This window comes from Solanum verrucosum, unplaced genomic scaffold, assembly GCF_900185275.1.
Source record: "Solanum verrucosum unplaced genomic scaffold, falcon-dt-bn FXZP01000147.1, whole genome shotgun sequence".
In the NCBI taxonomy this organism is placed as follows: domain Eukaryota; kingdom Viridiplantae; phylum Streptophyta; class Magnoliopsida; order Solanales; family Solanaceae; genus Solanum; species Solanum verrucosum.
The window spans coordinates 3,657,340-3,679,953 of NW_026020343.1; the positions used below are offsets into that span (position 1 = coordinate 3,657,340).

The following is a 22,614-nucleotide window of genomic DNA, read 5'->3' on the forward strand; positions in this document are numbered from 1 at the left end:
TGGCTCTATGAAAGATTTTTGACAGCTCTTTAAGAGGGGTGGTCAGTTTTTTTCACCCCTTCTAAGCCTAAACCTGATGTTTTTACACCTATTTAAGGGTTTAAAACATTGTTAATCAATCCTTTTATGTTCATTAACGCTTCCAAGTCTTAAAGCAAGGATCCAAGAGGAGAAAACAAGAGCTTTCAAGCATCCTTTCAGTTTCACCAAGAACTTTGTTCTTCCAGGTATGTAAGGCTATTCAAAGTGATGGACTAAGTTCGTCCTCATGCCCTACATATACTTCCTATCGGTAAAGAATAATCTAGAGTTACATCCTTGGTTTTGATAATTATTGAGACGAGTTTTGTTGTTGAGTTCTCAGTTCTATTCCTGATTTTTGAGTTGCTATATCTTGCATTGAGATTCTTGTGTTGGTTGTTCATGTCTATTTTTCCAGCATAAACCCTATTATTGAGTTTTTATTGAGAATCTTTTAACCAAACTCTTCTGTCTCAAATTGATTTTGAGAAAGTAAAGATGAGTTTTGAGTAGAGTTTAAAGAATGATTTTTGAGTAAAGTATGAAGGGACTAATTGATTCCCAAATGTATCATTTTTACATTGAGAAAGAGAACTTTGATTTTCATAAAAAGTTAAAAAGAGTTTCCAAAGATAATCGAGACATTTCCTCTTAAATAGGATCTTTTGAGTAATTACCTCAGAACAGAGAAAGAGTATTTTTACTTGAGCATGAGTATATATTTATTGGGAGTGATATTGGGTATCAATATGGGGATGAGTTTAGACAACTCACATTCTTCATACACCGTGTAGCCAACATGGGTAAAAGATTGTACTTTTTAGACGACTCCTTATTGCTTTCGAGTAGAGCTTTAGTGGATCCACTAATTTGAGATGTTCTATATCCCGACAAGGTATATGATAGTTCTGCCAATGTGAGCGAAATTTTGTATCATCACATTGTTCATAGTGATGATTGTCGGTTAGAAAATCTCTCAAATAGAGTTAAAAGTGTATTTATCATATCACTTGATATGTTGAGTTCCGATTTGAGTAAGAATTTTGTAAAGTTTAAATGATTTCACTCCTTTATTTCTTTATATTCAGTTGAGTATATATTTACATCTATTGCAGTCCTTTCATTTAGTCATTTCGCTTTGGCTATATTACATATTCGTACATTCAACGTACTACTGTCATTTGACTTGTATCTTTTTATGATGCAAATACATATGTTCAGGATCATCAATAGGTGTTCCGTTTAGATCACTTTCCACTTCCCCTTTGAGAGTTTTGGTGAGTCCCCTTGCATTTTGGTGGGCTCCATTTTTCATTTCAGTATTTACTTTGGGGCGTCGAGGGTCTTGTCCCAACGTCCATGTTGAAGTTAGAGGCTTCATAGATAGCTAAATTGAGTTGTTTTCAGAAATTCTCTCTTTAAAGTGTTTTGCGAAGATTATATTTTGTTTAAATGAGTATTTGAGACAGTTAAGTTATATTTTTTTATCTTTAAAGCTTTTAATTTGCTTGATTCAAATCTTCCGCCAAGTAGTCAGCTAACCCGAGGGTTTGCTTGAGAGCCAATAATTGTTCTCCAGGGTGTAGGTTCGGGATGTGATATTTACAAATCATACAAATTGATTAAAAATATACCTTAGGTTTAGAATATTCTAGGGTTCAAAAGAGTACTTGACGCGAAACAACGAGCAACTTCACCACAAAAATAAGCCATCACCGAGTGAGTAATTGAATCACAACTAATTTTAGACATATGATAAGGTCTGATTTAGGATTTTAGGGATAATGATGGCTGAAATTGAAACAAATATTGCAGAAGCAAACTCTGTTATGCCCGAAAAGATCGAAGAAAAACACAGAATATCTTAGGGTTTTGGGATTCTTGGTCGCGATTGAGTGAAATTCGATTTGGGGGAGTTTTGGGTTATCTTATTAGGGTGTTAGTGTGTGAGTAGGTATATGATATTTTGTTGGATTTTTTTATTAATCGGGGTTGTTTCTTTGTTTTCGAGTTTAATTTTAATAAATATTGGATATAAGCATATGATTAAGACACGTTTCTATCCGTTAGTGTAAAGGATATATATGCTCCACAACTTAGACGGTACGGATGATGATGTCCTAATAGTATAATGAAGGGTATAACTCATATAAGTGTACCATTTATGATAGTTTGGAGGTATGTTTGTCCTTTTCCCTGTATATTTATTTTTTGAAAAAGGATAATAAAAAATGTCCTTAAACTATGTGAAATGAACAAAAATGTCATTCATCTATTGTTTGGCTCAAAATATTCTTATCGTCAATATTTTTATTCAAAAATGCTCTTGCAATTGATAGATTGGTCCAAAATTGCACCTATAGTTACTAAATAGGTCAAAAATACCTCTTTCAGAATAAATATATTTTTTCTTTTCAGTTTGAACACATAATCAATGCACTTTTAATAGTAATATTATTTTATAGAGAGAAATTATTTTAGATATTTATTATAAAATTTATAACTGAATTTTATTTTTATTAAATTAAAATGTACATATTCAAATTTTCAATAAAAATTATACATAAAAAATTAATTAAATATTGATGTAATATTAATATGATATTTAAATATAATTAAAAATGTCAAGCAAAATAAAATTTAAAATTATTTCACAAATTAAATCACTACATAAAGAAAACTTCACCACAAAAATAAATAAAGTCCTAGTTTTTTTCTTCTTCTTTTTTCTAATCCCGTAAATATTGATGTTACCTTTTTTTTCTCATAATAATAATAATAATAATAATAATAAAATAATAATAATAATAATAATAATAATAATAATAATAATAATAATAATAATAATAATAATAATAATAATAATAATAATAATAATAATAATAATAATAATAATAATAATAATAATAATAATAATAATAATAATAATAATAATAATAATAATAATAATAATAATAATAATAATAATAATAATAATAATAATAATAATAATAATAATAATAATAATAATAATAATAATAATAATAATAATAATAATAAATAATAATAATAATAATAATAATAATAATAATAATAAATAATAATAATAATAATAATAATAATATAATAATAATAATAATAATAATAATAAATAATAATAATAATAATAATAATAATAATAATAATAATAATAATAATAATAATAATAATAAAAATAATAATAATAATAATAATAATAATAATAATAATAATAATAATAATAATAATATAATAATAATAATAATATAATAATAATAATAATAATAATAATAATAATAATAATAATAATAATAATAATAATAATAATAATAATAAATAATAATAATAATAATAATAATAATAATAATAATAATAATAATAATAATAATAATAATAATAATATAATAATAATAATAATAATAATAATAATAATAATAATAATAATAATAATAATAATAATAATAATAATAATAATAATAATAATAATAATAATAATAATAATAATAATAATAAATAATAATAATAATAATAATAATAAAATAATAATAATAATAATAATAATAATAATAATAATAATAATAATAATAATAATAATAATAATAATAATAATAATAATAATAATAATAATAATAATAATAATAATAATTAACCATGCCAATATGCAAGAAATTATACTGAGTTTTATATAATTTGATATCTCGTTTATTTAATAAACGAATAGTCTGTTCAGACGAATTTAATGCCAAAGATTGCTCAGTATTTTTTATCAACTGTTTAGGAGATATTTTATCAAACCAACCAAATCATAAATGGTTTTAATATCCAGTTTTGGAATAGTCCATTTGTTTAACAAATCAAGGTTCTGAGGTATATCTACCTCTTCCAATCTAGTACTTTTAGTACTCATTTTTCCTAGATCCATGTTAAAAAGAACATATCTATGTCGTATACTTCATATCAATCTCATATTTACCATGAAATTTCCTAGACTCTAATACCAATTAACAGGATCTCTAAAGACTGGTGGTAATTCGCGCGGTCTGAACGAGATTGGAATCAGACTAATATCTCTTATAGTGGGTCTGAAATTTATGAATGGAATCTTAATGGTTTGCTGATAGACAGTTAACTATTCTTGTTCATAGAATACCTATGTATGCAACTATTTGTAAAAGTTTTAAAAACACAGATAGAAATATTTGCAAAATGATTATTGTAGGTTTTACTGGCCAACTCAGAGGTTGGTGGGATAATTAAATGAGCATTGAGCAAAAGGCTGCTGTGATAAATGCTACTTCTGATAGTGAAGGTGTTGATAACTTGGACATGGCTCTAGTGAAAAATAGAGAAGATGTTGTTTATACCTTGGTCTTAAACCATTTTAGAACATTTCAATGGTAGATTTACCAATCAGTATGAGACTATTCGTACCCTGTTAAATGGTCTACGCTGTAGAACCTTAGGAGAATTTAGATGGTATAAAGATACTTATATGAGTAGGGTGATGAAATTTGCTCGAAAATAGTTATGAGCATTGGAAAGCTAAGTTTATAGATGGCCTTCCTCCTTTGTTTGCCGAAAGAGTTAGAAAAACTCTAAGGAATGATCATGGTGAAATTCCTTATAAGGACCGCGTGGATTACCTCCAGTCTTCAGAGATCCTGTTAATTGGTATCAGAGCCTAGGAACTTTCATGGTAAATATGATATTGATGTGAAGTATACGGCATAGATATGTTCTTTTCAACATGGATCTAGGAGAAATGAGTACTAAAAGTACTAGATTGGAAGAGATAAATATACCTCAGAACCTTGATTTGTTAAACAAATGGACAATTTCAAAAATTGATATTAAAACCATTTATGATTATGGTTGGTTTGATAAAATATCTCATAAACAGTTAATAAAAACTATTGAACAATCTTTGGCGTTAAATTCGTCTGAACAAACTATTCATTTATTAAATAAACAAGATATCGAATTATATAAAACTTAGTATAATTTCTTGCATATTGGCATGGTTCAAATTGCTTTCAAACCTTTAACTCTTAAAGGGTTACCCGAGACATTTTTAGCTGCTCTTCGTGATGCTAGATATTTAAATTTTAGGCAATCTTTGATGGGTTCGATTGAGTCCACTGTGGTATATGGCCCGGAATATTAATAATAATAATAATAATAATGATAATAATAATAATAATAATAATAATAATAATAATAATAATAATAATACCAATTTACAGGATCTCTGAAGACTGGCGGTAGTTCACGCGGTCAACTTCAATCTAGCTTGTTAGCATCCAAATTCAAGGAATAAATTCGAATCAAAATATATACAAATTTAATATAGTTTTATGATTGTATGGAAGAATCTATCCTTTTACCCAAGCAAAGGGTTTGTCAAGATTTAATACATATTTTTATTGAGCTCATGTGTCTAGCAGTTCTAACCGGGTATAGGCACCCTTTTCAACTCATTAACGGGCTTAGAACCACAGTTGGCTAGAAGGAGTCACAAAGACAAAGCCAATAAAAATAGTATCGAAACTGACTGTACCACCATCTCGAAACCAAATCAAGACACCATATATACATTTATTTATATTTTGATAAAGTGTAGATCTTTTATGGTAGATGTAAAAGAGAAGTTAGTTATCCGACATAGATATGAATCTTTAGCCGGGCATAATCACGACTCAGATCAGAGAAATAATAAAAGATTGAAATAAAATATAATACCTTATAACGATGGCTAACACCAAGGCCTATGAGCCAACTATACAAGTTTATTTACTTCCGGCCAATATCCGATAAACTGAAAGCTCTACAAGAGAGATTTACAATTGAGAAGAGAAAAGTAGAGAGGGATGGGTTTCTAAGCTGCTGCCTAATGAAATGAAAAACAAACTTATTTATAGAAAAATGAAAAAACATTTAGAATCTTTGTACAGTAATGTTGGGTCCCATCTGTCCCCTAAACAGTGTATCTACTGTTGATGATGGCTTTTAACTGTAAAGAAGTCTTTACAGTTTGTCTTTATTCTTTAGTTTTCGGAGGAAATTCTCCGCCTTTCTCAGAGTATCTTCTGATATAGTTGTTTCAACAGGTTAAGCTTCTTGGATATCATCGGTAGCGTCTTCGCTTGTTTCACTTCTCATAGAAGTGTCTGATTTTTCATATTGAGTGATGTTGAGAAGCAGACTCCTCTTGACTTCTTCCAATTAGCTGTTGATCATTGCTTCTTTATCTCCATCTTGAACGGAGATTTTTCTGACAATATGCCTGACCGAGCTATCAACAATTGTTCCCTGTTGAGGAGTAATACCATATTCTTGGATCCTTTTTGAAATAAGGTCCAGCAGTTCTTGCCCATATAACATTTTTGTTTTGGGATCCTTTTTCATTAATTTATTTAAAAAATTATTATAAAAAATCTTGTATAAGTAGGGAATTTGTTCCTCGGTGAATCCCACTCTCGGGGTCCATTTGTGAATCCACGGGACCGAGAATTCAATGAAGAAATAGATCTGGTCTATTTTGTCCAGATAACAGATATGATCTGAGTTGTATAACTGATTAAGGTCTGTAGAAACTTTAACCCATTCATTATATAATTTGAGAAATGGATCAGGTAATACTTTTATAGTTGGGTCATGGTATGACCACCAATTTAAAAACCAATTAGAAATTGGTCCTACAAATATATTTGCACATACCTTTATAAACCATGTATATTTGTGTCTCTCATTATTATAATAGAGGACTTCATCAAAGGCCTGAATGTAGTCCTAATATGTGAAACTCATAGCGACTTTATTTAGGCTGATCTGTCTTTCTTTCATGGTGGAGATACCCTAATCTTCAACATATATGATTTCCCCTACCTCTGCCCTTAGTTACCCAAGGAGGGTCCATCCTGCAAACATAACACTTTTCTTTATTCGGATGTATCATAATATTCACTGTAATAATTATCCTCATCGATATCGATAATTTCTTCATAATCATGTATAGAGAAATCTTCTCTAATAATATCATTGATAATTTCACATAAAATTAATTCCTGCAAATCTTTATTAAGAGGAATTATTTTTAAAATAGTAACTAAAGTTTTCTCATCAATGAAAGTTGTATAAAAACTCATTATGAATTTAAATATTTTCTGGATAGAAAATCCGAAAGAGAGTTATCACTTCCCTTTTTATATTGGATCTCAAAATCAAAGCAACTAATTGGGCCTGCCACCTAGCAAATATTAATTTTGATGCATCATGTTTAACATCTTTGTTAAACATATACTTAACAGATTGAGCATCCGTTTTTATCAAAAACTTTTGATTATATAAATCATCCTGAAATTTTAACATGCATTTAAGATAGTTAACATTTTATGAGCCGTCGTAGCATATTTCTTCTGGACCTCACTCCATTTCCCAAAATAAAATCTGATCAAATATTCATTTTTGTCATTGGGATTAATTTGTTCTAATATCCCATCATAATCAATATTAGACGCATTTGTCTCAATAATTTTTTGTCAAGCAGGGTTAGCAAGAGTTAAGCATGGTAAAGATTGAACACTAAGTTTGATATCCTTTACCAAGGCGGTATGTCTATCAGTCCAAAGTGATTTATAATCCTTTTTCAGCCTGTCATAAAAAGGGCTCAGATCACGAGATATTTTTTTATAAAGAGGGGATATGTAATTTAAACTCCCTAAAAAGCTTTGCAATTGAGTCCTATCAGTGATAATATCAGGAGATTTTGATGCAAAGTCGATAGATCTTTGAATCAGAATAACTTTCCCTTGACAAATATGATGTCCTAGAAATCGAACATCGATTTGAAACAAACTCATTTTTGATTTAGAATTGACCAAACCATTTTGTATAACAATTTTCTTAAAAATATCAAGATACTTAATATGCATTTCTAAGTTTTTTAGAATACCAAAATGTCATCAATATAAACAATGATAAAATTCAAATATGGATTGAAAATATCATTCATGATTTTCTGAAATTCAGATGGAGCATTTTTCAAACCAAATGACATAACATCCCATTCGTATTGTCCAAATGGGACATTAAAAGTTGTTCTATAAGCATGCTCTGTATATTTGGATCTGCCAATATCCTAATTTTAAATCAAATTTTGAAAATATATTGACATCATATTATCTAGACAATAAATCTCTTTTGTTGGGAATATGATACTTAATCCATTTTAAATATTTATTTAAAGGTTTATAATTGATAACCAATCTAGGGACTCCACGTTCCCTTTCGGCAACGTTATTAACATAAAATGCAGTACAAGGCCAGGGTGACTTTGAAGGTTTATCAAACCCTTTTGCAACAAATTATCAATCTAATTTTTGCAGAATTCTACCAATTCGGTGTTCATCTGACAAGGACGAGATTTAGTAGGAATATCATTCTCAGAAAAATCATCTTCATATGGAAGAGTAACAATATGCTTTTTTTGATTCCAAAAAGCACTAGGATGATTGGCACAAATATCAACTGTAATTTGTTCAGAAATTAATTTCATTTTTTCCTGTACTTTGGTGGATTTCAAAGTATCAAATATATTCATGCTAAACAATTCTAGTTGCAAAGAGTCAACATGCCTTTGTTTCATATTAATCAAAGCATTATTATCACGAGAAATAGGGTCAGTGATAAAAATAAAACTTATATCTCTGTCTTCATAAGTAGCCGTAAAACCTTTAGCATTTATGCTAGTAAAAGGATAAACAACATTTATAAAAGGGGTTCCAAGTATAATTGGAGGGTATAACTGTTTTTAACCAAGAAAAAGAAATACGGAATGCAAACTTTATTTTGAGAAATGCGACTATTAGGTAATTTATACTTTATATCTAAAGCATGTCCAGAAGCAGATTTAACCATATGAGTTGTTTTTTCAAAATATTTAGTAGGTACAAGACCTTCTTGAATACAACTAACATCGGCTCCACTATCAATCATGACAATATCAGTTATTGAAAAATTATTATCAATCAATATGGTGCATTTAACATACCATTTATGAGCAATAACAATTTGCATCATTCCTAAAAACATACCTTGTCTAGGATCAAGATTAAAAAGTTTTGCAAGAGTATTTTCTTCAACAATGTTTTTACCTTTGTTATTAACAATTTCTATCTGAGTAAGTCTATGATCACAAATCATTTGTTTTTGTTTAAGAGATTTAATCTCATTTTTCAAATTTTCAATTTCATTCTTCAAATCATCAAAAGAGGAATCTCTTGTAGGAGTAGTTTGTTTATTAAGTCTGTTATTTATTTCAGACAATGAATAAGGTGCAACATATTCAAATTCAAAATATTTCTTTATTTTTCTGAATTTTTTGAAGAACTAGCATTATTATTAACAACTAATTGAATAATTTTTACATGAATATTATTATCAATAACTTCTTTCAAAAGTTCTATCACAAATGTAATAGTATTCATATTTCAAATCTTCAAATTGAGATTGCAATTTATAAAATTCATCATTTTCACAAGAACAAATATCACCATGACAAGAATTGCAATCATTCATTTTATCATGCTGATTACTATCAGATATATCGAGCAAATCAACTTCTTCTTTAGAACCTGAATCATAATTAGACTCAGAACCAGAAGTGTATAAGAAACTATAAACCTTATCATGAACTTCTTCATTAAGTTCTAGGGATTTCAACTTTTCAAGCTTACAATTCGGTGCTATATGACCAAATTTGCACATCTATAACACTTGATTTTAGCGAGATCTCACTTGGACCTATTCTTGGTAAATCTATCAGACTTACAAAAGACTCTTCTAGCGTCGCGTTCTTCCTTAGATCTATATCTAGACCTCTTTTTCCTATAAGGTTTATCCGAATTGGAGTATCTAGAATATCTATGTTTCTTCTTCTTGCTATTAGCAGAAGCATCAGGTAAATCGAACTGGGAACAAAAGTCTCCTAGCTGAGATCTTTCTTTAAGCTTATCCATCTTAAGCTGTCTAGATAACTTCAATTCATTGCACAAATTTACTCTTTCTTGAGTGCAAACTCCTATCAGCTTACCATAAGTATAATCCTTATAAGGAATTTCACCATGACCACCTCAGAGCTTTTCTAACTCTTTCGGCAAACAAAGGGGGAAAGCCATCTATGAACTTAGCTTTCCAATGCTCATAACTATTTTCGGGCAATTCCATCACCCTACTCATATAAGTATCTTTATATCATCTAAATTCACCTAAGGTTCTACGGTGTTGACCATTTAATAAGGTGCGAACAGTCTCAATTGGTAAATCTACCATTAAAATGTTCTAAAATGGTTAAGACTAGGGTATAAACAATGTCTTCTCTATTTTTTACTAGAGCCATGCCCAGGTTATCAACACCCTCGTTATCAACAATAACATTTATCACCGCTGCTTTTTGCTCAATACTCATATAATTGTCCCACTAACCTCTAAGTTGGCCAGTAAAACCTGCAATAATCATTTTGCAAATATTTCTATTTGTATTTTTAACACTTTTACAGATAGTTACATACATAAGCATTCTATGAACAAGAATAGTTAACTGTCTATCAGTCAAACTATCAAGATTCCATTCATAAATTTCAGACCCACTATAAGAGGTGTTAGTCTGATTCCAGTCTCGTTCCTCTATTAACACATCTTGAGGAGTTGGTCTGGAATAATAATAGGTATGCATGCTAGGTTTGTGACATATTTCGTATTACTATACTTTTTGGGATAACCATGAAGTTTATTAAATTCTAAGGAAACATGAGTTTTAAAATCAAAAGTTTTTTCCATTTCATCTGCAAAATTGTTTGACAAATCAATAGGCTTTGCACCAAATTCAGACAATTTTTTATCAAGAAGATCTTCTAAATCATAAATCGATTTGAATTTAAAATTCTGAATCTCAGGGGGCCTTTGCACATGAGTAGCAACAGTCTGAGCTTTTGAATTTCCTTTAAAAGTAGAAGCCGTATCAGAAGTCTTTAAATCATTTTTTATTTGAATTACTAAAGCAGTTAATTCATCCAGTTTTTTATCGAGAGAATTAATATGTTCACCCAAACCTTTACCATAAAGTTCCAAATAATTATTTTGAGAAATTAAATTATTTATTTCATTAATGCTGATTGCCGCAACATCTTCTTCAACAAATTTTTGAAAGGCAGTAAAGGTGATATCAGTATTATTTGGTACATAAAAGATGACTAAGGTGGATAAACAACCTTAATAATATTACCAAATCCATCTTTATAAGATTATTCAAGAACGTTGATGAATAAAGGTAAATAAGTGGTTATAAACCAGGGGACAAAATACATAATTTGATTATGTAGAGCACAAGTTTCATAAAACTCTTGAGAAATATTATTCAAATCATTAGCACTATAAGTGTCAAAAAATCAAATTTTAAATTGGTTCCATTTATCACTCAAAAATTCATTCTGAATGTACTTTCTTGCCAGTGAACCTGGACTAAAATCTATTTGGTGTACATTCATCATTAAGTTTTATTGGGATCAAAATCCATTTCGGATACAGAAGGAATATCCTTATCAAAAATATCAGAAGAATTATCATTAGCTTGAACAACATTCATTCGAGGATCAATTTTTATTTTATTGACAATTCTATTACCTTGATCCGTAGATATAATAGAAGGTATGGTATGTAAAGAAGCAACACGATTACGAGCCAGACCATACACAGGTTCAATAGGAGAAATATGATGAATAACAGGCAATCTTCTATCAGAAAATGAATGTCTACTATAAGGAATATCATAAATGGTTTTAATATCAATTTTTGGAATAGTCCATTTGTTAAACAAATCAAGGTTCTGAGGTATATGTACCTCTTCCAATCTAGTACTTTTAGTACTCACTTCTCCTAGATCCATGTTCAAAAGAATATATCTATGTCATATACTTCACATAAAACTCATATTTAGCATGAAAGTTCCTAGGCTCTGATACCATTTACAAGATCTCTGAAGACTGGCTGTAATCCGCGCGGTCAACTTCAATCTAGCTTGCTAGCTGTAAATAAACTCGTATAGTTTGCTCATAGGCCTTGGTGTCGGCCATCGTTATAAGGTATTATATTTTATTTCAATCTTTATTATTTCTCCAATTTGAGCCGTGACTATGTCCGGCTAAAGATTCATATCTATGTCGGATAACTAACTTCTCTTTTATATCTACCATGAAAGATCTAGACTTTATCAAAATATAAATAAATTTATATATGGTTTCTTGATTGGTTCCGAGAGAGTGGTACAATCAGGTTCGATACTATTTTTATTGTCTTTGTCTTTGTGACTTCGTCTAGCCAGCTGTGGTTCTAAGCCCGTTAATGAGTTGAAAAGGGCGCATATACCCGGTTAGAACTGCTAGACACATGGGCTCAATAAAAATACGTATTAAATCTTGACAGACCCTTTGCTTGGGTAAAATGATAGATCCTTCCATACAATCATAAAACTATATTAAATTTATATATATTTCGATTTGAATTTATTCCTTGAATTCAGATGCTAACAAGCTAGATTGAAGTTGACCGCGCGGATTACCGCCAGTCTTCAGAGATCCTGTAAATTTAACACACGCGCGCGCACAAACTTATTTATTTTATGTTAATGATAGGGATATTTTGGTCTTGAAAAAATTACGTTTCTGCTTCTGCTACTACTTCTTTTAAGAAGCAGAAAATTTTAGTTTATTCTCAACTATAGAAAAATTGCTTCTGCTTCCAATTATAAGCAGCGTTACCAATTTACAAACACCTTAATTTTTTAAAAAGGTTTTTTTTCCAATTAAGTTCTTTTAGCTCCCACCTAAAATTAGAAAATTATTTCTGGCAACGTTAGAAAATTTCTAGCAACAATACTCTTTTAATAGGAGAATATATAGGAAACTTATTAGTACCAAACTTCTATTAGTATTTATGGAAAAACATAATTATTTTTTTTAAACTTCTATAAATTGAAATCGTTGGTCTCAATAATAAGATAATTACATCAATCATGTGTAGTCAATTGGCCAAATACAAACAACAGATCATTGTGTAGCTCTATAAAATTGACTTTAGATTATTAATTTATTGTCCAATATGTAGACATAAGTTATGCAATATCTAAAAAAAAAAAATTAAAAATTCTCTTCTCATTTATGAAATTCTCTTTTCATTTATAACATGTTCCCATTAACTTAATTGTGTGTTTATTTTGTGTGTCATATGATTTTGAGTTTTTGTCCTTCATTTTAATTTAAACTATTTTTTTTGTTGTCCAACTTTTCATTATTTGAATTTATGACCTCATAAAAAAGAGTGAAGGTGAGACGAAACTTTTATTGCCTCTTTTTTCCTTTTCTTTTGTAGGATATGACAAACTATCTGAAGAAACAATGAAGATTGTTTGACATAATCTTGATTTGTTTGAATATATGTCCTGCGATAATGTATGTGAATTTTATTTCGAAAAATTTGAAAACTTAATTAATCGTTTGTTTAAATTATTATATATATTTCACATAAATTACAGTAATGATATTTTTATTGTTTTGATAAGCAGCAGTCAAAAAAAAAATTGAAATCAAGTGAAGAGTCGGGACATTTTTCGTGTGAGGACTTTTGACAATCAATAAAAGCTTAGCCCTTTATTAAAAGACTCTGTAATAGTTGTTATGTTATCAGTGCCGGCTCAATGCTTATAAAAATTAGGCATATGCCTTAAGGCCTCAATTTTAGGGGGCCTTTAATTTTTACCACAATAAATTATGTGTTAATTTTTTTTATAGAAAAAAATAATTATCTAAGATAAATATATTTTTCTTAAAAAATATATATATTATTTTATTCTCCTTAACTTCAATAAATAGAAGAAATCAAGAAAAATGTTGTTTTGTCTTCTTACATTTTCTTCACTAACTCTCGCATTGTAATTTTCTAGACCCCTTTTATACTATGTAAGTTAGAGCTCTATAAAAAATATGAATCAATAGTAAATATCATGTTTTGAATAAAGTGAATTACAAGCTTGTTTAGATTGACTTATTTTATGTGTTTTTAAATCAAAAAAAGAAGAAGAAGAAGCTTATAAGCAGTTTTGTCAACTAATTACTTATAGAATAATGTTTACAATTTATATAATAATTGCTAGCTAAAAGATTTTAGGCCTTTAATTGAAATTTCGCTTTAGGCCTCCAAGTACGTTGAGCCACCCTTGTATATTATTATGCTCATATGTAATGTATCGATTGTTTAGAGTGTGTTTTTATGCATTAATATCAAACATAATTTGACTTTTGATATTAATGCGAAATTTTTTTCACTACATTTAATTTTGCCCCTTAGTTGATAGTGTGATTGTAAGTTATCATATTCCTTTTAATTATATTTTTATCTTAATTTTTTTACGTTGCTTCTTTAAAAAGTTTTGTACTTAATAATATAACATAGACATAACAATTTATTTTTAAATACATGTATTATTAATTAACACGATACACACATGCAAAGTACATACACTTGACTAGTTATATAAAAACATGAAGGTCCTTGGAATAATTGATTAGACCTTTTGTTCTTCGTTAAAAGACTATACAATAGATAAAACTGTCTTTTACTATGTTCCTCAAATAATTTTCATTCAATTATTATTCTAATATTTAGGACTTCAAAACCAGTTATAGTTATAGCTATTAAATCTTTTTCTTATTTGTAAGGTGTAAGAACTCCTAATATTTAATATTTTAAAATTGACTAAAATTTGGCTTCTCAAAGGAAGTTAACTTCATTTTGAGAAAACTATACAACCACTTAGGGTATGTTTGGAAAGTCATCTTGGTAATTGAATTTGGTTTAATTGGGAGTGATTACGCTATCTGACGTGTTTGGTTATCCATGTAATTACTAGGTCAAGAGGTAATTGAGAGCAATTGGCAGAGGTAACTGCACTCTCCAATTCTCAGAGAGGGGTTATGAATTGCTGATAATTACATGGTGTAATTATAAGCCGGTTACTTTTTTTTTTTTTTTCGTTTTAATTTTTTTTTGTTTCGGTTATTTTAAATTCTTTTTTTATTATTGTAAAATTTTCTAAAAAAATATTCTTTATTTTTATTTTTTTATGTTTCGTTTCCTTCTCATTCTCAACCTTTACTTCATGTGATTCCACACAATTTTTGTATTATCTATTTTTTATGTCATGTTTATTTATTTTCATTAGCACAATTTTATTAATATTCTAATTTTTAAATTAAAAAAGAATTCATTATTGAGTAAGGTTATAGACTTGCATTTTCCTTTTCTTTTAAATCATAATTATGTATGTTATGTTGAATTTAACACAAGAGTATTATATTAAAGTTTGTGTTTTGAATTTAAAACTTATGTTATAATTTCAGTTTCATTTGTTTTAGTAGTATTGACTCGAGATTTCACATTGCAAGTCATTAATTTTTTTACTTAGACTTGATAGATTATCTTTTAGTCAAATATTTTAATAATTTATGACATTTTAGTTATAATATTATTTATTTTTTTCAAACATGCATCATGATGTTCATAGAAATCTTGTACTTTTAGGTTTTATGATTAATTCAATTGAAATGTACTAATTTGCAAAATATAAATCAATAGTTTTTTTCCCATAATATTAGTTAAAAACATATGTTTATTAATTAATATATTTTCAAAAGACAATATATATCTTAAATATTTCATTCAATATCATTTATAAAGTTGCTTATTTCTCAAATATAAATTTTAAATAATTAACTTTTATTTTTAAAATTTAGTATAATCTTATGATATCAATTGTACATCCAAATAGTACATTTATAATTATACTGTGACAAACAAACATGTCTATGTAATCACTAGGCTAATAATTACACCAATTCAAATTATCAAGTGTCTTTTCAAATAGACCCTTAATGTCGAATAATTGGGAAAGGAAAGATGTCCATCAGTTATTCCTAATAAATAATCATAAGGCTTGCTAAATAGAATATAAAGTCCAGAATAGCTGCACAACTTTTCTAATAGAGTCGCAGCAAACAAACAGAAATGGACTCACAATGACCTGCTAATTTTACAGTAGCAAAATTCAGTATATATGAAATTACTACTTTATAGGCATTGCTTATTTCTCTCTATACTGCCACATGAATTGCTGGCAGGCGTTCGATCGCATGGTCCTGCTACTGTGATTCTTCTATTTCATCACAACCTTTCTGAATTAGAAGCAGCCGGAAATCTACTGCACTCTCTTCCAACCCAACTTCTTTATATGCTTTTAGAAGTCTATTGCAGCTGGAACGATCAAAAGCTGTTGCTGCAGATAGCTTCCACTGATCGATAATTTCTCCAGCTTCCTTCATATGCCCAAGCATGAGATATGATGAAAGTATGCACACATAATTTCTGCTTGTCATTTTTAGATTAGTCATCCGTAAGGATTTCCAAATTTGATCAAGCTTCTCTTTATTTCCCAATGCACCATAGAGAATAATAAGGAAGTCATATGATATCCATTCTCTTTGTGTGATACCCTTCTCAGATTCAACTACAGAGTTCAACCCTGAGTTTACAAGGTTACCTGAGGTGATGTATATGTTAACAAGGTTCATGTATCTTATCCATTGTTCACCAGAGTCAGAGCCCCGACTTATTTCATCAAGAATCCGTCTAACCTTGTCAATGTTTAGAGCTGCAGCACATGAACTTACCCACAGATTGTAAGTAAATAGGTCTGGTGCAACCTTTTGAAGTTTCATCTCTTCAACAATAAGAGGTACTTTCTCGAGCTGTCCGACAGACATGTACAAAGTCATCATTTCATTGTACGTGACAGTATTCAGAGAAAGATTTGCTTCTTTCATTCTCTCATAGAGGTCCTCAGCCTTCTCAGTTAGTCTCAAACTAGCATAGGAATGGAGGAGAGCAGTACATGTTTCAGTGGTTTTTACAGTGGTAGGCAGTCCTTCAAAATACCGTTCAGCAGAATCAATTCCAAAAACTTTGGTCATCAAGTCAATGCGGATAGCATAGTCAGAGTCCAATGCTTCATCCTGATTGTGGTAAACCAGCCATTCTGAGATCTGCAATGCTATAGGATGCAAATCAGTACTTATGCAACTATTACAGAATTACATTTTTATTAAGCCTTGATACATTTATTTTTTATAGTGAAACAACATTTATATTAAATTAGCAATTCTCCCTTAGTGTCTGGATTCTGCATGGGATAAAAAGCGGATTGAAAGTATGTATTTGGTTTGTTTTCTACAGCATGGAACTGGCTGGTGAAGGGGGAGTATGATCTACTGTTTATCTATGGATTAAGATAAATAAAGTAACCAAACTATGTATTAGATGGACTAAATTTTAATCCATGGACTATTCTAATTAATACCGCCTACTAAACTCAGTGTCTGGATTCTGCATGGGATGAAAGCAGATTGGAAGTATGTACTTGGCTTGTTTTCTAGAGCATGGAACTGGCTAATGAAGGGGGAGTATGATCTACTTCAATGAAAATAAAAGTTATGGGCACTGAGGTCTAAAACTTGGGATTGGATCGTACAGTCCCCTCTGAATTAAATAAAAGTTATGTCATGCAATAACATGGCGATTTACCCCTTTGATCATTTCTCCTCTTCCTCTTCAAAACAACACCCACTAACCATCTCTTCCCCACCATCCGACCCCTTGTTGCTATCCACAAGCTGCTGGATGCTCTACTACCCATTTACCCAATATTCCCAACTTCAAGGAATAAAACTTGTAATGACACTCACGGTGAGTTGATCAGTTCGAAAGAAATAATAAGGATTCGAGTTAATGAATGTGGTTTGGATAGAGGATGAAAGTTTATCTCCCCATATTCGTCAGTTAGGTTGGTTCTGTCAGAGAGAATTTCATGATGGTTTCAGATAAGATTCCGTCCGACCTAGTGAAGGAGGTGCAGCTGGAAAAGGGTATTTATTGCCAATTGTTTTTTTTTTTTAACTTGGCAACTTTATTTACTGCCAATTGTTACTCTACTAGTTTTTCAAATTCTGTGTTTTAGGTTTATGAAGGAGCTAAGACAAGCATACAATCTTTAACCAGATGTACAGTCATATCCCTCATCTCATAAACCCAATACAAAATACCAAGTCAAGAAATCTCATGTACAATATTACTTGCATATACTCCTAAAGTAACAGTACTCTCAAACCCAGTTATACTAAAAAACTATTCCTGAATCAACTGTAGTGCAGCCCTACCTAATACTATTGGAGAACCAAATGTCCCCTCAGGATTATATATTTGTTGGAACTGGTTTAGCTTACATATGCGTCAAAGAGCACATGGAACATTAGGCAGAATTCAAGTCTGGGTAGTTTGATTACTGCCAGTAGCTATACAGTGAGTAGTTGCAAAGCATAACAACATTCTCCCACCAAGAAGTTTCATCCAGCTAAATGGCTAAAATGTGATTACAGATATCTTCATGGAATTTTAAAACATAATGGTCCTTTCTTCCAAAAATAATAACAAAATAAAACCTAATGTTCTCTATCTTATGGCCAAATAGAAAGACATTACTTGGAAATTTCAAGTCAACAAAATTGTATGATAACATTATTGTCTGTATAACCAAATCTTCACACAGCAGAGGTACTTGTAGGAGTTCATGAAGGAAAGGGGAAAAGCTCCTGAACTAGCTTAGAATCCCTATCATTAGAACATAAGCAAAGACAGTAGATACTAAGAAAGAAGAAGCTAAAAAAATGGTATGCACATATCAAAATAGACAAATAAAAAGAAAAAATCTCTGAACTAGCTATGACAGTTCCTTAGTTAACCAATTTTGACTCTGTTAATATCTGTTATTAAAATTGGACATGAACTCATAAAGAAGTATAACTCACTGATCCATCATTTCTATCCACAGGCTTTTATTGAATTGTAATCTTTGCTATCCACAGGCTTATAGATGAATCTGACTTTGGACTAAAACTAGCAAAGCTGTAACAGTTCTCGTCCAAAATAGCTATTTCATTGCTTTGATGTGTGCAACCGGTCAATCAACTAACCTTCAATACCAAACTAGTAGGATCAGCTATATGATCCTCTTTATACATCCAGCTAGAGATCCATTTCATCCGACTATAAAATAATTATCTTGGAAAATGCTGTAACTATGCAAGTGTAACAATAAAACTAAGCTTTAATCTCAACTAATTCATATAGCTTGCATAGATCCGCTGCTTCCTTTGTTTCTTGCTCCTAGTTAAGTCTGCATTGCTTTCAAGAGAACGTAGATCTTTTGAGCAACTCCCCTTCCATTTTTTTTAATTTTTTTGTGACAACTGTGGCATTGGCTAGCTTGCATGACAATTCAACTGATGAACGAACATATCCTTCCACACGTATTAGGTAATTCCTCACTAAGGCTTAGCCTTTTAGGCAGATGGAAGGTAACCACCAAACTTCATATTTTGATTGTTAAGTAATGAACAAACTTTATTATCTTTACATGGATATGAGTGCTGGTCTCCATTGGCCTTTATTCCAATTTAATCGCCACAAGGCTACACCTTTAGGTGTTTCGTTTCACATTATTATAGGTCTAATTTGTTCCCCACAATCACCTTAGATCATGAAAACATCACATTAACAAGTCAGTGCATATTGAGTCTACACAGAACATAACAAAACTATCACATACAATATTCATTCAATTTTCCCTCTATAAGTGCTACATGTGCCTTCCATCATATGTGTTTGTTTCTAATTTTGTATGACCACAAATGATTTCAATATCCACACTTCTCTACATTCATCTTCCGAATAAGTTAGGCTTTATAAGCTCAACATTTACTTCCATAAACATTATCAGCTAACTACCATAACAAACTTACTTTTCACTTTGTTAGGTATCTTCCTATTGTGTAGCACTCTCGGTGCCCTCTTCCATTTCAGTCACTATAATTCAATTCTGTGTTAGGTCTCCATCAGCTTGAAAATTGTGGAATGAACATAGAAGATTCATATTGCCGACACCAACAAGATTGGGACTGAGAAGTAGTTGATCAATTGATCATGGTACCATTTTAATGGGTTTCTCATATGATGCTATGAAATCCATTCGATGAAATAATCTTATTTACTCCACAGCAGATTGGGCAAAAAGAAAAATAGATTTGAGGAATAAAGAACCTCAAGGGCGTGCTTAAATCTGCGCGACTTTCGGAGCTCTTTGGAGATGTGACGGAGGTCGGAGATGGATATTAATCGGCCTTCACCGACCCATCTCTGAAGCACGTTGGTGGTGCTTCTTTTGGGTAGTCTAAGACTGAATATTCTGCTCTTCAAATCATCTGGGGTTTCGCCCCTTTCTTCCTCAGAAGAATTTGGGGAGTCTTCATAGACAACTTCAGTTGTTGTAGTAAAGGATCTAAATTGACTCCTTTCTCTGCCACGAGCATTTCTGAATTCCCGGAAACAAAAATAGAGTTACTATAACAAGAATAGCACAACAGTAGTGTACAGAAACGGAGACGAATAGTGAATACCTTGTGAGTTTGAGGAAGATAGTGCGAGCAGCCATGGAAATTAGAGATGAATTGGGAAGAGAAACCCCTCCAAAGTCTTGTTTAATTTGGGGGCCAAAGGACCTCCAAATCTTGATTTTAAAAAGAGATGTAGCTCAAAAAAAAAATCCTAAATTATTCATGTTGTAAAAATGAAGACTTTTTTTTGGTTAAACTGTTTTTTTTTTTTTTTTTTACATAATAGAAATTAATAGTGAGTTAATACAATAGTTGATGGGCATTCCCCATTGCCGAATGTTGGGTTGTGGTATTGCCTTTAATATCAGTATTACAAAATGGATGCTTCGAACAAAAAAAGTTTCATCGATGTCTACTTGTAGTGCCTCTCTAGCACACACTCGAGGAACTTCCAAAAGGATATGAGCATCGTGATTCCCTCGTCCCTTCCTTAGCTAGCGCGTTCGCTACCCTGTTCTGATCTTTGTACACATATGTCGAGGTTGAGATTCCTAGTTGTTGCATCAAGGACCTACATTCAAAAATTATATTGGCATAAGGTAGTGTCCTTTCAAGAGTATTGAAATTGCACTGGTAATGATCTTATGAAGTTCAACTTGTGTATCGCTCATATGTGTTTGCTCTTTGCTGAAGCCCATAGCCAGTGTCCATTATGATCCCTGATTACACCCCTCTGATGCTTCCTGGGCCTAGTTCAATGCTTGTTAAGCCATCCATATTGAGCTTAAAAGAACCTTTAGGTGGAGGAATCCATTTGACTTAGATGTTTGCCTTCTATAACGTTTTTGGATATCCTTTCTTGATTAACAAATGATATTCAGTTGCATTTGTAATTACATGGTTTATCTAGACGTGGTAATTATTCTTATTAAAGGCCTTGTCATTTCTGCTTATCCACAGGTTCCACATGCTGAAGGGGATGATAGTGTTCCAAGGTAAACATTGATTAAACTGTTTGTGCTTTATCGAGTTCCAAATGGCATTTTAGTTGTCTGCGTTTAGTGAATAAGTGTCCATTTGATGCTTGGAGTACTTTTTAGAGATAGACTCTGCCAAAATGTTTTGGGTTTGGTATAAGAAGAAGATGTGGGTGATGTCCTCTCAGATGCCTCCACATAAATGACATTTTGGCTCCAAATTAATCCCTATGTTACAGAGGTAATAGTTGGTGATGAGCATTTTGTGTTGCAAGAGCCAAATGAATGTTTTGAGTTTGTTAGGAATCTTTTGCTTCCAGATCCAATCAAACTTGTTATGTTTCATTTTCTCAGTTCCTGGCGTGCCTTCATTGATGAAATAATAGGTGTTTCTGGTGGAAAATATGCTATTATGGGTAAGGCCCAATATAATCATATCTTCTATGCAGTTAAAGAGGGTTGGGGGATTGTCATGGATAGCGTAGATGATATGTTCATGGAGTGGAATTGATAGATTGTCAAACACCCACTGTCCATTACCAAAGAGAGTATCTAGTACTCTTCATTCCTTTGGAGGGGGCCTGGGTTAAGCTTCTTATAGTACCAAGGTTCAGAATCCATTTATCCTCAAAGAATCTAACTTTGTTGTCTTTGTTGGGGACATTTAGAACCCTTAGTGCATGTCTTCCATCCTTGGTCAATACATTTCCTAGTTATAGAAACATCTCTGTCTTTTTCTAGTACTGTCCTTGTTGTGGCAATATTTGTAGTAGAGAATCTTTTCCCATAGAGCATTAGGGTTCTTAAAGTCTCTCCAAGCAAGGCCCGTGTGGATGACTTTGTTTTTAATTTCACTTTTTTGGAACCTTAACCCTCCTTCCTTTTTTGTTTTAAAAATGGTATCCCATCCCACTAAGTGAAGCTTTCTCTTTTCGGAGGTTGTTCCCTAAATGAAGTTTCTTTGAATTTTGTTAATGGTGGTGTTAATCTTTGCAGGAAGCTGAATTTATTGCATGATATGGAAAGGAATGTTGCATAGGGAAAACTTGGCTAAAACAGTTATACTAGTC

The 22,614-nt window shown here is 30.8% G+C and overlaps 2 protein-coding genes across 2 annotated transcripts in view; both read right to left on the bottom strand.

Moving 5' to 3' along the window:
• The window catches only part of LOC125837375 (probable protein phosphatase 2C 10), a 1,808,044-nt gene that overhangs the window by 1,092,741 nt on the left and 692,689 nt on the right, over positions 1 to 22,614 (bottom strand). The gene's annotated exons all lie outside the window — the stretch shown is intronic.
• On the bottom strand, positions 15,818 to 20,737 carry LOC125837363 (pentatricopeptide repeat-containing protein At5g09450, mitochondrial). The gene is made up of 3 exons (XM_049516497.1): positions 20,631 to 20,737; positions 20,275 to 20,545; positions 15,818 to 17,165 (listed from the first exon to the last, which is right to left on the bottom strand). The coding sequence occupies exons 1-3, from the start codon at positions 20,663 to 20,665 to the stop codon at positions 16,266 to 16,268; spliced, it is 1,206 nt and encodes a 401-aa protein (XP_049372454.1). The 5' UTR covers positions 20,666 to 20,737; the 3' UTR covers positions 15,818 to 16,265.